The sequence below is a fragment of the Leiobunum rupestre genome, chromosome 7 (assembly GCF_980474605.1).
Source record: "Leiobunum rupestre chromosome 7, qqLeiRupe1.1.hap1, whole genome shotgun sequence".
Classification (NCBI taxonomy): Eukaryota; Metazoa; Arthropoda; class Arachnida; order Opiliones; family Sclerosomatidae; genus Leiobunum; species Leiobunum rupestre.
Genome location: NC_143390.1, coordinates 35,229,668 through 35,239,683, shown reverse-complemented (window position 1 = coordinate 35,239,683; position 10,016 = coordinate 35,229,668). Strand labels below are relative to the sequence as shown.

At 43.8% G+C, this 10,016-nt stretch overlaps 1 protein-coding gene across 1 annotated transcript in view; it reads left to right on the top strand.

Moving 5' to 3' along the window:
* The first annotated feature begins 8,132 nt into the window (after nt 1–8,132).
* The window catches only part of LOC149936101 (cell adhesion molecule Dscam1-like), a 69,407-nt gene continuing 67,523 nt past the window's right edge, over nt 8,133–10,016 (top strand). The window contains exon 1 of the mRNA XM_090154933.1: nt 8,133–8,262. Within this exon, the coding sequence (XP_090011059.1) occupies nt 8,190–8,262 (73 nt within the window). The 5' untranslated portion in view covers nt 8,133–8,189. The remainder of the gene's footprint in view (nt 8,263–10,016) is intronic.

The following is a 10,016-nucleotide window of genomic DNA, read 5'->3' as shown; positions in this document are numbered from 1 at the left end:
CAGCCAAAAATTTAATTATTTTTCCAACTTCTGTAAACAATTATAATTACATTTTAAGATCGCGGTTTTTGGCTAAGATCAAAGTGAAGCGGGAATCTTTAGCCATAATCCTCTATCACAAGCATCCCGACTCGCTATGCGACTGTACAATTTTTTTTTAAAACTGTTTACATAAAACTAGTCTATTGGTAGGCTGTGGAAGTATCATAAAGAGTACAGCTAAACTTCAAGCGAGAAGCGATAGACGAAATTTTTGTTTTGGATTCGTCAGAATCTGTAAATTACGCGATAATATTCCCCTTCGGTATAATTATGTTTAAGCGGTTGAGAAAACAACCATTTGTTTTCGTTCAAGCTCATTTATCTCAGTCAAAGGAAAGAAATTCTAGTTTCAATATAGCATTCCTTCCTCTATGGACTGAAATAAATCGCCTTAAAATGTTTTGAGCAAATACGATCCGGCTAGGAGAGCTTGTTCTAAAACAAGTTAAATAAAATATGTTTGCGTTTAAACCTTTTCACGAGTATTGTTCTTGTATGGAAAGCCGGCCGCGTCGCTGTATTTCTAGTTTCGGATAGTAGAGATAACGCTATTACCCGTTAGGTTTAGACGGAGATATATAGAATTCTGAAGCGTAACGTCCAACTAAGGAAGCGAGCTCGGCGTAGTAGGGTTCTAGGCCTTCGAACTGGCGAGGTTTTCTTTTCAGTTTCCCCTTAAGCCCTTCGTAACGATGTCTCGCGCTTGAGACCCTTACGTTAGATTTTCTTATTCCCGATGATTACCGCGGGATTTTCCGCTGCCGCCGTCGCTGATGTGCCCAAATCCCTTCATTTATCACTAAAGCCTCCCGGGCACATCTTGTTTACTTCGGGGGAACTTCGGCGCGCTGCTGAAGGGAAAAGTATCGCTCCCCCGCCAGGCTCCTCTCGCCGCCGACGCCGCTTCTCCGGAAACCCTTTAGACGGCAACGTCCTTCTTCTCGGACCCGCATTGTCAAAGGCTAGATCCTCGCCGTTCTGCCGTTTTCAGATGCTATTTACTCAACACTTTGATCCAAAGTCGATGGCGCTTCTTCCAGCTTCAGACTGCATTGTCGGGTGCTCCCGGCCGGCGGAAATCCTCACCCGTTTGGCGTAAAGACGGCTAAAGTAGGGAGCGCGAAAGAACCCTGACTGTGTTTTTGTTCCATGTCTTAAGCCGGCCACATCAAGCTTCGTTCACATGGCCTTAAAACTGAAAACAGAAACGCGAAACTCTTCGCTGGAGTACGTCTTTACTAGTTCTCTAAATAGGCTTCTTTAATCTTTTCGCTCTTTCCCTTCCAATCATTAAAAAAAGAGTTTTAACTTCAATTAAGGAAGTGGCCTTTTGTAATATTTCTACTTCTGAGAATTCTAGACGCGTTCGAGGATTTTCTTTTTATTTCTTAAATTCAAAGTTTGAAAGACTTTTAATTAAAACACTCTTAACCAAAATAGGAGATTCCACATTACCTTAATCCCTTACGATCGAGTGTTTAAAATTTCCTTTGGGAGATTTGTAAAGCCGGTTAGTAGAGTGAGATGTTAATATTCATTTCGGATTTCCAGCTCTATTTCAAAATGGATTTTAAGTATAACGCATTTATTGTTTCGCGATTAACGCTGTCGTGGAAAGCTCGATGAGAACGGAACCTGTTCCTAAGAAGTTTCCATCGTAGTGGCCCTCGGAGAAATAAGTGGCAGTGGGTTGGGGTTGGGGTTGGGGTTGCGACTAGATGAATGGGGGTTGAACCGGAGCCGCCGCCGCCTCCCAATTTACGCCCTCCGCCAAAGATGAATTCGCAATGTCGGGGCCTTTAGGCCGGGGATTCTCCGGGCCTTAACGGCCAAGAAGAGGCTACGGTTGCGGTTTTACGCCAAGAGGGATCGGCAGACCCGTTTCTTCGAGCAGCTTGCCCTTTTTGCTCTTCTTTCTCATCTGCTGGGATGCCGCGGTGCCGCTCTACTTGCTTAGTCGAGCCCGCTATTGGATTTGGCCAGTGGCGGTCGCTCCCGCCTAAAGCCAATATAGGGAATTAAGGCCACGTCAGAAACAATCAGGAACTATTACGCTCGGAGGCAGCCCTTATATATTTCGAAGGCCAACTATCTCGACTAACTCCGCCAGATTAAGGCGGATTAGTTCATAAAGTCCGATCCAATTAAGCGAAGGTCGCGAACTGATCACGTGTAAATACGAGGCAATCCCTGTTTATCACTCTTTATACTTTCATGTTTTCGCCGGATTCGAACAAAATCGCAAATCCTTCAGTTAAGCTGAAAGCGAAAGTCCACATTTATCAAATTTCTTTGAGCTAATTTGCCTTTAACCATTCCCCCGAGTTCTTCGGTTTTTCCTTTCCATGAAAACTTGTTGAGGTTAACGGTAATAGTAAGTGTAGGGAGCTGTTAGCTAGCCTGGCATGTAGCGAATGCGACCACCCTCCTACGCGGTATAATCTGGATTTAAAGATAATGGCATTTAAAGTCCCTAGCTGACTCGCGTGGTGCCTTGGATATAAGCCTAGTTGATTGATATTATTATGGCTTGCGAGTATTATTTACTTTACCCCAAGAAGGTCAATGCTTCATAACTCAACAGATAAAATTTGAGCTTTCGTACTAAGACTTCTACCAGTAACACGAAATTCTCAAAACTCTTTTGATATTCCTATAGCTTAATACATAACGTGGAAGGTCCATATTCTTCAGGGCCTCATTTTCTCAGCAGTGACCACATATATCTGAGGAAGAAAAAGTGCCAGATATCCTTCGCCTATAGTAGAATGAAAGAATAGGTGACGTGAGAGGTCAAAGGTGGGGCAGACGTCGGTCGGTAAAGGAACCTTTATCGAGAGTGATAGCGGAGCGTGGCGCCGAGTGTATACGCAGGCGCGCCGTAATAGACAGCATCCACCCTTTCGGCCATCAAAGTGAAGCCGCTGAGCTGAGAAGAAACCTTTATCTGCCAGCGCCTTTTCAAAGTGCTTCCGCTAGGATTATTGCATCTTTAATGTTTAACGCGAATGACTGGCCGTTCCTTGATCTAGGCCGTCGCTGTCCGCTCTGAACTATCCCGTCCCTTCCGGCCGCGTTATATTGCCAGAAACGAGGCGGCGCTCGTGTCTCTGCCAGTGAATTTCGTACGCCTTCGCGGAAGATTGTGTTTCTATACACAGACACACCATCGCGACGTGTCCGAGGCTCCCGCTACTATATCGTCGTAGCAGCGAAGAGGAAAAACATCGGTTACCATGGCTACAAAACCCATCTCGGATTCTGTCTATCTTTATCGAAACGATTTGGCGGTGTCAAGCCGCGAGCACGACGACGAGGCCAGGAAGAAACCGTCTCTCTCCGCGTGTATAAGAGCGCGAGAGAGATTGGCCGCGTGAAAAGAGAAAATCCATAGCGCTGTCGAGGCAAAAATTGTTTTTACTCGCCCTAACGTATATCCAGCTCCGAGCTATATGGGTGGATAAGTTTAGATCCAATGGATCAAGAAATGACGGCTCCAAGCCCCTCCGATATGGGAGAAGCGTTCCTTCCGCCTAAGGTAGAAGGTATCAAGCTGTGTTTGGTAGCGCGTATGGGCGGTTCCTCCGGTTGCATGTTTTTAGTGAGAAAGCTCTTAATTATCAATTATTCTCACTTTCAATATTATTAACTCCAAATTAGTTATACTAATTGCACCGGTGGCCGAATTTTAACGCTTTATTAAAAGTGTATTTATACGTAAGCAAAAGTAAATGAACCGAAGTGATCAGACTGCTGTACTCCCCATGTTGGAGGCGTTTTTCTTATGAAGTTACATTTTGACCTCGAATTTGAAATTTTGCGCGCTCCTAGGCCGAAAAAAAATGTTTTTGTTTTTATGAAACCCTATTTTCTACATTGATATAGCTATACCTACAATTCCCAACTGCAATTTATCGCATCAAAAGACGGGGATGGATATTAGCTTTTATTCGACTCGATTTTCTCATCATTTTCGTAAGGAAAGCACCCTCCGATTCTGGGCGCTATTTCGATAACTTTGGTTCATTTACTTCTGACGTAAGCTATTCCGAAATACAATTATTTATAATAATGTTATTTCTTTAATTAACTCTGCCATGAGATTATAGTAGAACACACGCGAAACCCACCTGCGAGGTTACGTTAAACTTTCTCCTACTTAAGTCCGAGCAAACTCCTTTCATCGATTTTGTGGCAGCATTTTTATTTCTAAATTTAGCGTACACGGTCGCGATTCGCGGGCCAGAGTAATTTTTAATTTAAAAATTGAGCCACGCGAAACTAAACTAATGAAGGAAAGTAAAACGTATAAATAGGTGCAATTGCGAATACTAGTCGCGGAGAGCACGCCTTCCTCGTTTCAATGTTTCCCCCATTTTACGTTATTATCGCCTCATAGTCATTCCGTATAATCATATAATCCTCTCCGTCCCCTAATTCTCTTCCATAACGACGTATACGAGAACTTATTACAGGCCGGCTTTCCTCTGAGCTGACTCCGCGCGCTCGCCCTCCGAAAATTCTAAATCGGTGCAATATTAATCTCCGCGAATCATTTTCTATAAAGGGAGAATTTCAATCTCATTTAGCCTCTTTTCTCTTTTCCCCGATTAAATTATTCTAAAGGTGTACGCGCGGGAAATTTTCGAGGAGCTTCAATGCGGACTCGCTTGAAAGAATGCAATTTGCTTATAGAGAAAGATGGGCCTCGGTCACTTCTATACTTTAGTCGGCCGTCTTAAAGCGTTTTAGTTCCGCGGTATAATGGTAACTTATCCGATACTATACTTAAAAAGGGAACCTTTGATTATCGCGCTGACTTTACTCTCGTTATAAGCGTTTCTCGAACTATACGGTTAATCTTCGACGCTCTAATCCCGTATCGGGTAAAAACCGGAGTTTGGCTTTTAGAAGCTTCATTCTTGGAATTCCATCGGCACCGGGTCCTCGCGCACTCGGAACGGTCTCCGCCGGAAAGAATACCTCCGACCGAGGAGGGTTTAATTGTGTATAAGTAATGCGAGTAGCAGAGACAGATAATTTAAACTTTATTGAATCTCTGTTCAGGAATTTGTTCCACTCGCGCCATCTGGGAAATATGAGCTTAATTTCACTTTAAGTATTTCGTTTTCCAGTTTCTTCCGTCAATTTCTACCCCACCATTCCGCCTTCCTTCCGATAAATTTATTTCACTGCGGAATGTCTACACTCTAGTCAGATGAAGATGGGAGCCGACAGATTCGTTAAAAGTTAGAAATGGCGTCGTTCGACATTGCCGACATCTACGAGCGAAGGCACTTCACTCGCGAATTTGAGAGTTAAGGGGCCTTGTGTTACGATGTTGACGTTATATTGCCCTTAATTTATTCTATAGTCTTTCCGCAAAAGACGTGCGAATTATACAAAATTTAATACGAACGCAACGTTCGAAAGTCTACGCCTTGAAATGCAATTATAAACTAAAAGCGTGTTTAAATCTTGAACTGAAGCGACACGCTTCCCGGTTTATTTCTGTCGGATTACGCGTCTTTTGACGTTTTGAGTCCCGATTCTCTCTACTAGAAGTCTAAAGCTAAATTTGAATATGAACCGTTTCTCGTTGTCCGCTTCCTCGTAGATAAAGTTTTAGACGCGTCTATTTAGATAATATATAATGGGAATTTCCAGCCTAAAAAGCGGGATTTATTAAGAAAAATACGTAATCTGGTTTATTCCAGAATAAACATTTTTCGCCTAAATTCCGGGGAATGTCCATTGTGGACCAGCTTCTCGCATTAGCCAGTTTCCGGATGCTGCTTTTTCAAACAATGGTCTTTCATGGTCGAGATCCCGGGCTCTTGTATAAAAGTCCACGCTCTATTTTTTCGGCCCTTTCTCGAGAAGCTGGTACTCTGAACTGTCTTCTCTTTGTCCTCTTTCGTACATGAAAAAGGGCTCTGAGAAACCTCCATCCCTTTCGATCGCTCTCCTCCCCATCTTCGTTATATGTACAGCGCCGTATAGCGAGAGATGCAAGCAGAGAGCGAGTATCCAACGCATCCTTCGTTTCTCTCGGCTGGGAAGATTCATGGGATGTTCTTCTTTCGCCTCTTATATTTCCTTGGGAATAATCCTTCTCGGAGTATGCTTTATGTCACAGGCCCTTATTTATATCGAGGCTACTTAGAGGATGGTAACCTAGCTTCATTAGACGGCCTTGGAACTCGATGTTTAACGACATTTTATCTCTGAGCGAAAAGCGACCTTATTAGCTCAATTCGCGGTTTATGTATTGGCCAATCAAATTCGGAGTTTTTGACTAAGTTCCGGAACGTTTAAAGTCCATTTAGTTTAGTCCATTCCGAACTATACTTAGTCTAGCTGTACCGATCATTTCGGTGATTGGTAGTCTTTTATCGCGGTTCTGACAGACGGTCAGAAAAATGAGTATGGTATGTATGGGTGGGGAATATACCGTCGCTTTGAAGACCTTTTCACCTCCATTCCAAATTTCTAAGCGCCCACATTCTTTTCCGTTCCTCTTAGCCATTCCTTTTTTTTTCTATCTCGAGTTCCCCATTTGGTGATGTTTTATTGAGTACGAACCGAACTCGACATAGATCACTATTCGAAACCCAAAGATAACGAAGGCCGGAACGGAAGCAATCCCGGTGAGGAAAGAAGAATGGGCGGCCCGGCACAAAAGGCCAGAGCCTATACGACCTTCTCGTTCAGTTTTTGAATTGAAAGACCTCGTACAACGGAAGAACGAAAAAAAATCGCTCTGAAAGTGAGCGAGAAGAGGCGCGAGGCAGAAATACTCGGAACGCGTTTCGAAGAACGTCTTCGGAATACAGACCGAGTGATACCCTGTCGAATCTATACTTGGGCCAAGTTCTTCTACTTCTTTTTTTCCCGGAGATAGAGAGGGGTTGGCGTCAAATATGTTGTCTCCTCCTTTAGGCGCAAACGTGATTCAACTCTCAAATCATCCTATCCGAGTCGCTATAAGCGACGGACGTTTTTCTCGTCGTCTTTTTTCCACAGTTTCTTCGCCGGCATAATCGCGGTCAAGTCGCCCCGCCGAATGACAGTTTCGACAAAGGCCAGGGTCGCAAACGTCACCCCTCTCCTTACCTTTCTCGGAACTGTAAACTCGACGCTGTTGGTCGCGCGCTATGGGTTAAAACAAAGCGAGAAAAGTCCTTTAGCTTGTAACCATTTTGGCCCACCTCAAAGCCCTCTTCTAACAAACCAACGGGAAACTTTTTTTATCATATTGTTCTTTCAGCGTGTTTCCTTCGGCAGTCTCTTTGTGTTGATACATTGTCAATGAGTTATATCGGAAAGGTGTTTTTTGTATTTTTCGATATGTTGGAGGGGGGAAGAGGGGCGGATATGGTTTTATACTTGCCTGAAATACGCCAGAAATTGAAAACGCAGACGGAAACCCCCATTGAAAAATGGAGAAGTGTGTGTTGACGGCCACTTTTGATTCCTTTTTTTACCTTCGATATTTCAGGCTGTTCCTAATTTTTTCGCGGGTCTATCGTTTTAAGACGTCACAAGCCGCATAGTTTCGCGAATAAAATTAATGATATACTTTGGCTTGACTTAATTAATCCAAATATTTCTGGAATGTATTATTAATACGACTTCATCAATGTATCGTGAAGCCGAGAAAAAAGAACGTTTAATTTACGCTTTCCAAATAGTCCCCATTCTGCCTATATTTAATAGAGTTACTCTTTCATAATTAAAATACAAACGAATGCCTTCTAATCGTAATTACTTTCTCCGCGAAAACCTTTTTTCCCTTCGCTTTCCCCCGGGGCTGTGTACACCCTGGCGGAGCGCGCGGGAAAGACGAACGGGAAAAAAGCTCTCCGCATCCCCGAAAAAACCTAGAGCGAACGTCTTTGGGAGGATGCGTAAGAAAAAATGAGCGAGCGGTGGAGAGGCAACGGCATCGACGCGTCGCGTTTCTCTTTTCGTTCACCGGGTGGCGCTCGGATCGTCTGGTATTTGTTCTTAACCGCAGCGCTGGGCGTTTTGTGACCCCGGCGAGTAGGAGTGTGCGGTCACAGCCCTTCGCGCAGGCCACTTAAGACTGGAGCGGATTCGGCTTGGAGTGCATAGCTCATCGAGCCAGCGGACGCGAAGGAGCTATGAAGCCGATTTTGCTCGCCCTGACGGCGTTGATTCAGCTACTCTCGGCCCGAGATGCCTCCTGTTTGCCGGGTGAGTCCCCTTGTTCTCTTCTCACTCTCTCGCTTTTCGAATCGTCCACCTTCGCCTCTCCGTTATATCAGATAAGTTGTCGTTGTAGGCCGCCTCGAGAGCGCGATTTACGCCTCCCCGTTTTGCACGTGTCGTTTCCGCCGGAAGAGTGTTCCCGCGAGGAACGAATCTTTGATTTCTTATACACGCTCACCTTTTTATTTTCTTTTTCGATGGTTTTCTTTACGTATCCTGATCGATATTTGCTTGTGTTTGACGTTAAATTTAGAAAATGAGTTCCTTCTAATACGTTCCCGTAATGTGCGGTCGTTTTGCAAGCGTAATTAACATCGCGCTTAATTTGAGCTTCGCTGGATATCTTTCTCGCGTCAATATTTCCGGTTTCTGGCTAGACGTTTTGATAAATCCAACGCTGTAATTTAAACCATAGATAAAGTTGGCCGCGGTGATCTGTGTTGTTAGGCATCGATTAGTATTCGTAATTCGGGGTTGCTTTCAAGTCCAGATACGGTTTCTCCATATCCCTTGACGGATCTCATTTTAATGTATCGGTTATTTGATAAACAGTTTCGTTATTTTGCTCCCGTAATCGTGTCTTTACGATTTAGCAATTAGTTAAACTAGACATTAAACCTTATTTGATATCGGAAATTTATTTCCTTTTTTTTATACGGAACTATAATACTTCTTAAGGATTTTTTTTCTTAACGGCTGGAGAAGATATTTCTGGTATAATTAATGTAATATATATATATATATTTCATTTATTATCGCGACGCACGAAAGTCATCGTCTATAAATCCCAAGTTGGTTTAAAAATAGCGTGACCTCCGTGGCCAGTTGATGCGTTAACGGTCAGAGCGGGATATTAAATAGTTGAAATGCCAAATGTAGAAGTATATTTTAAAATAGACAAGGCTTCGCAACTGTCCAAAATATTCATTTTCTCGCCCAGTCATTAATCTCCCTATTAATTAAACGAAGGCGCGCGAATTGCTCTGGACGCTTTGCCTAATGAGCCCCAATTATCCTCTTACGCAATTTTTGACGCGGTTTTTTTATTACGGGCATCCGAGTTGGAAAACTTTTCAAGTGCCTGAACCGGTTCTCTCTTCCGAAAAATTGAGGTACAAAGTTCGAGTTGCGAGGCCTGGAGGGAAGGGGTTGGCCGGTGTATCGGTATTAGGTCATAGGGTTCTACGAGAGGAGCTGATGGGATGAAGGCTATACGGAAGATGCCATAGTTCCTTCCAGGCCAATACATCAAACTGCCTTTTAGATAATACGATCCTGGAATACCGAAAGGGAGAAGGCAACTTTTCTCTTTCCGCGCCTGTCTCTAACGGCCACGTTGCGTTAGTAACGTGGATTCTCCGATGACTTTACCCCATTCCCGCCCTTTAGCTAATTGTCAGTTGATACTCGATCCGAGTATAGAGTGGTAATTGCGGGAGGGACGCGGGGATAGGTTGAGTCTATTAGGTATAAAACGCGGTGGCGTTTTGATACACATTATATCCCAGGGCCGCTGCCAGCGGGTTCTCGCGAAATGTGATAATAATTTATACCACGAAACAGCGAAGCGTTTAATAGGAAAAGCTTTAAATAGCCGAGAGGCTCTTTGCCTTTTAAATGACCGGTCCCGGCGTTGCTGAGCCGGCTACGGCGGAACCATTACAGATTATATGACCCGATTAAAACGGCCGCTAGTTTAATAGACGCGTCTTCTATATCATATTTTACGATGTTTAGCC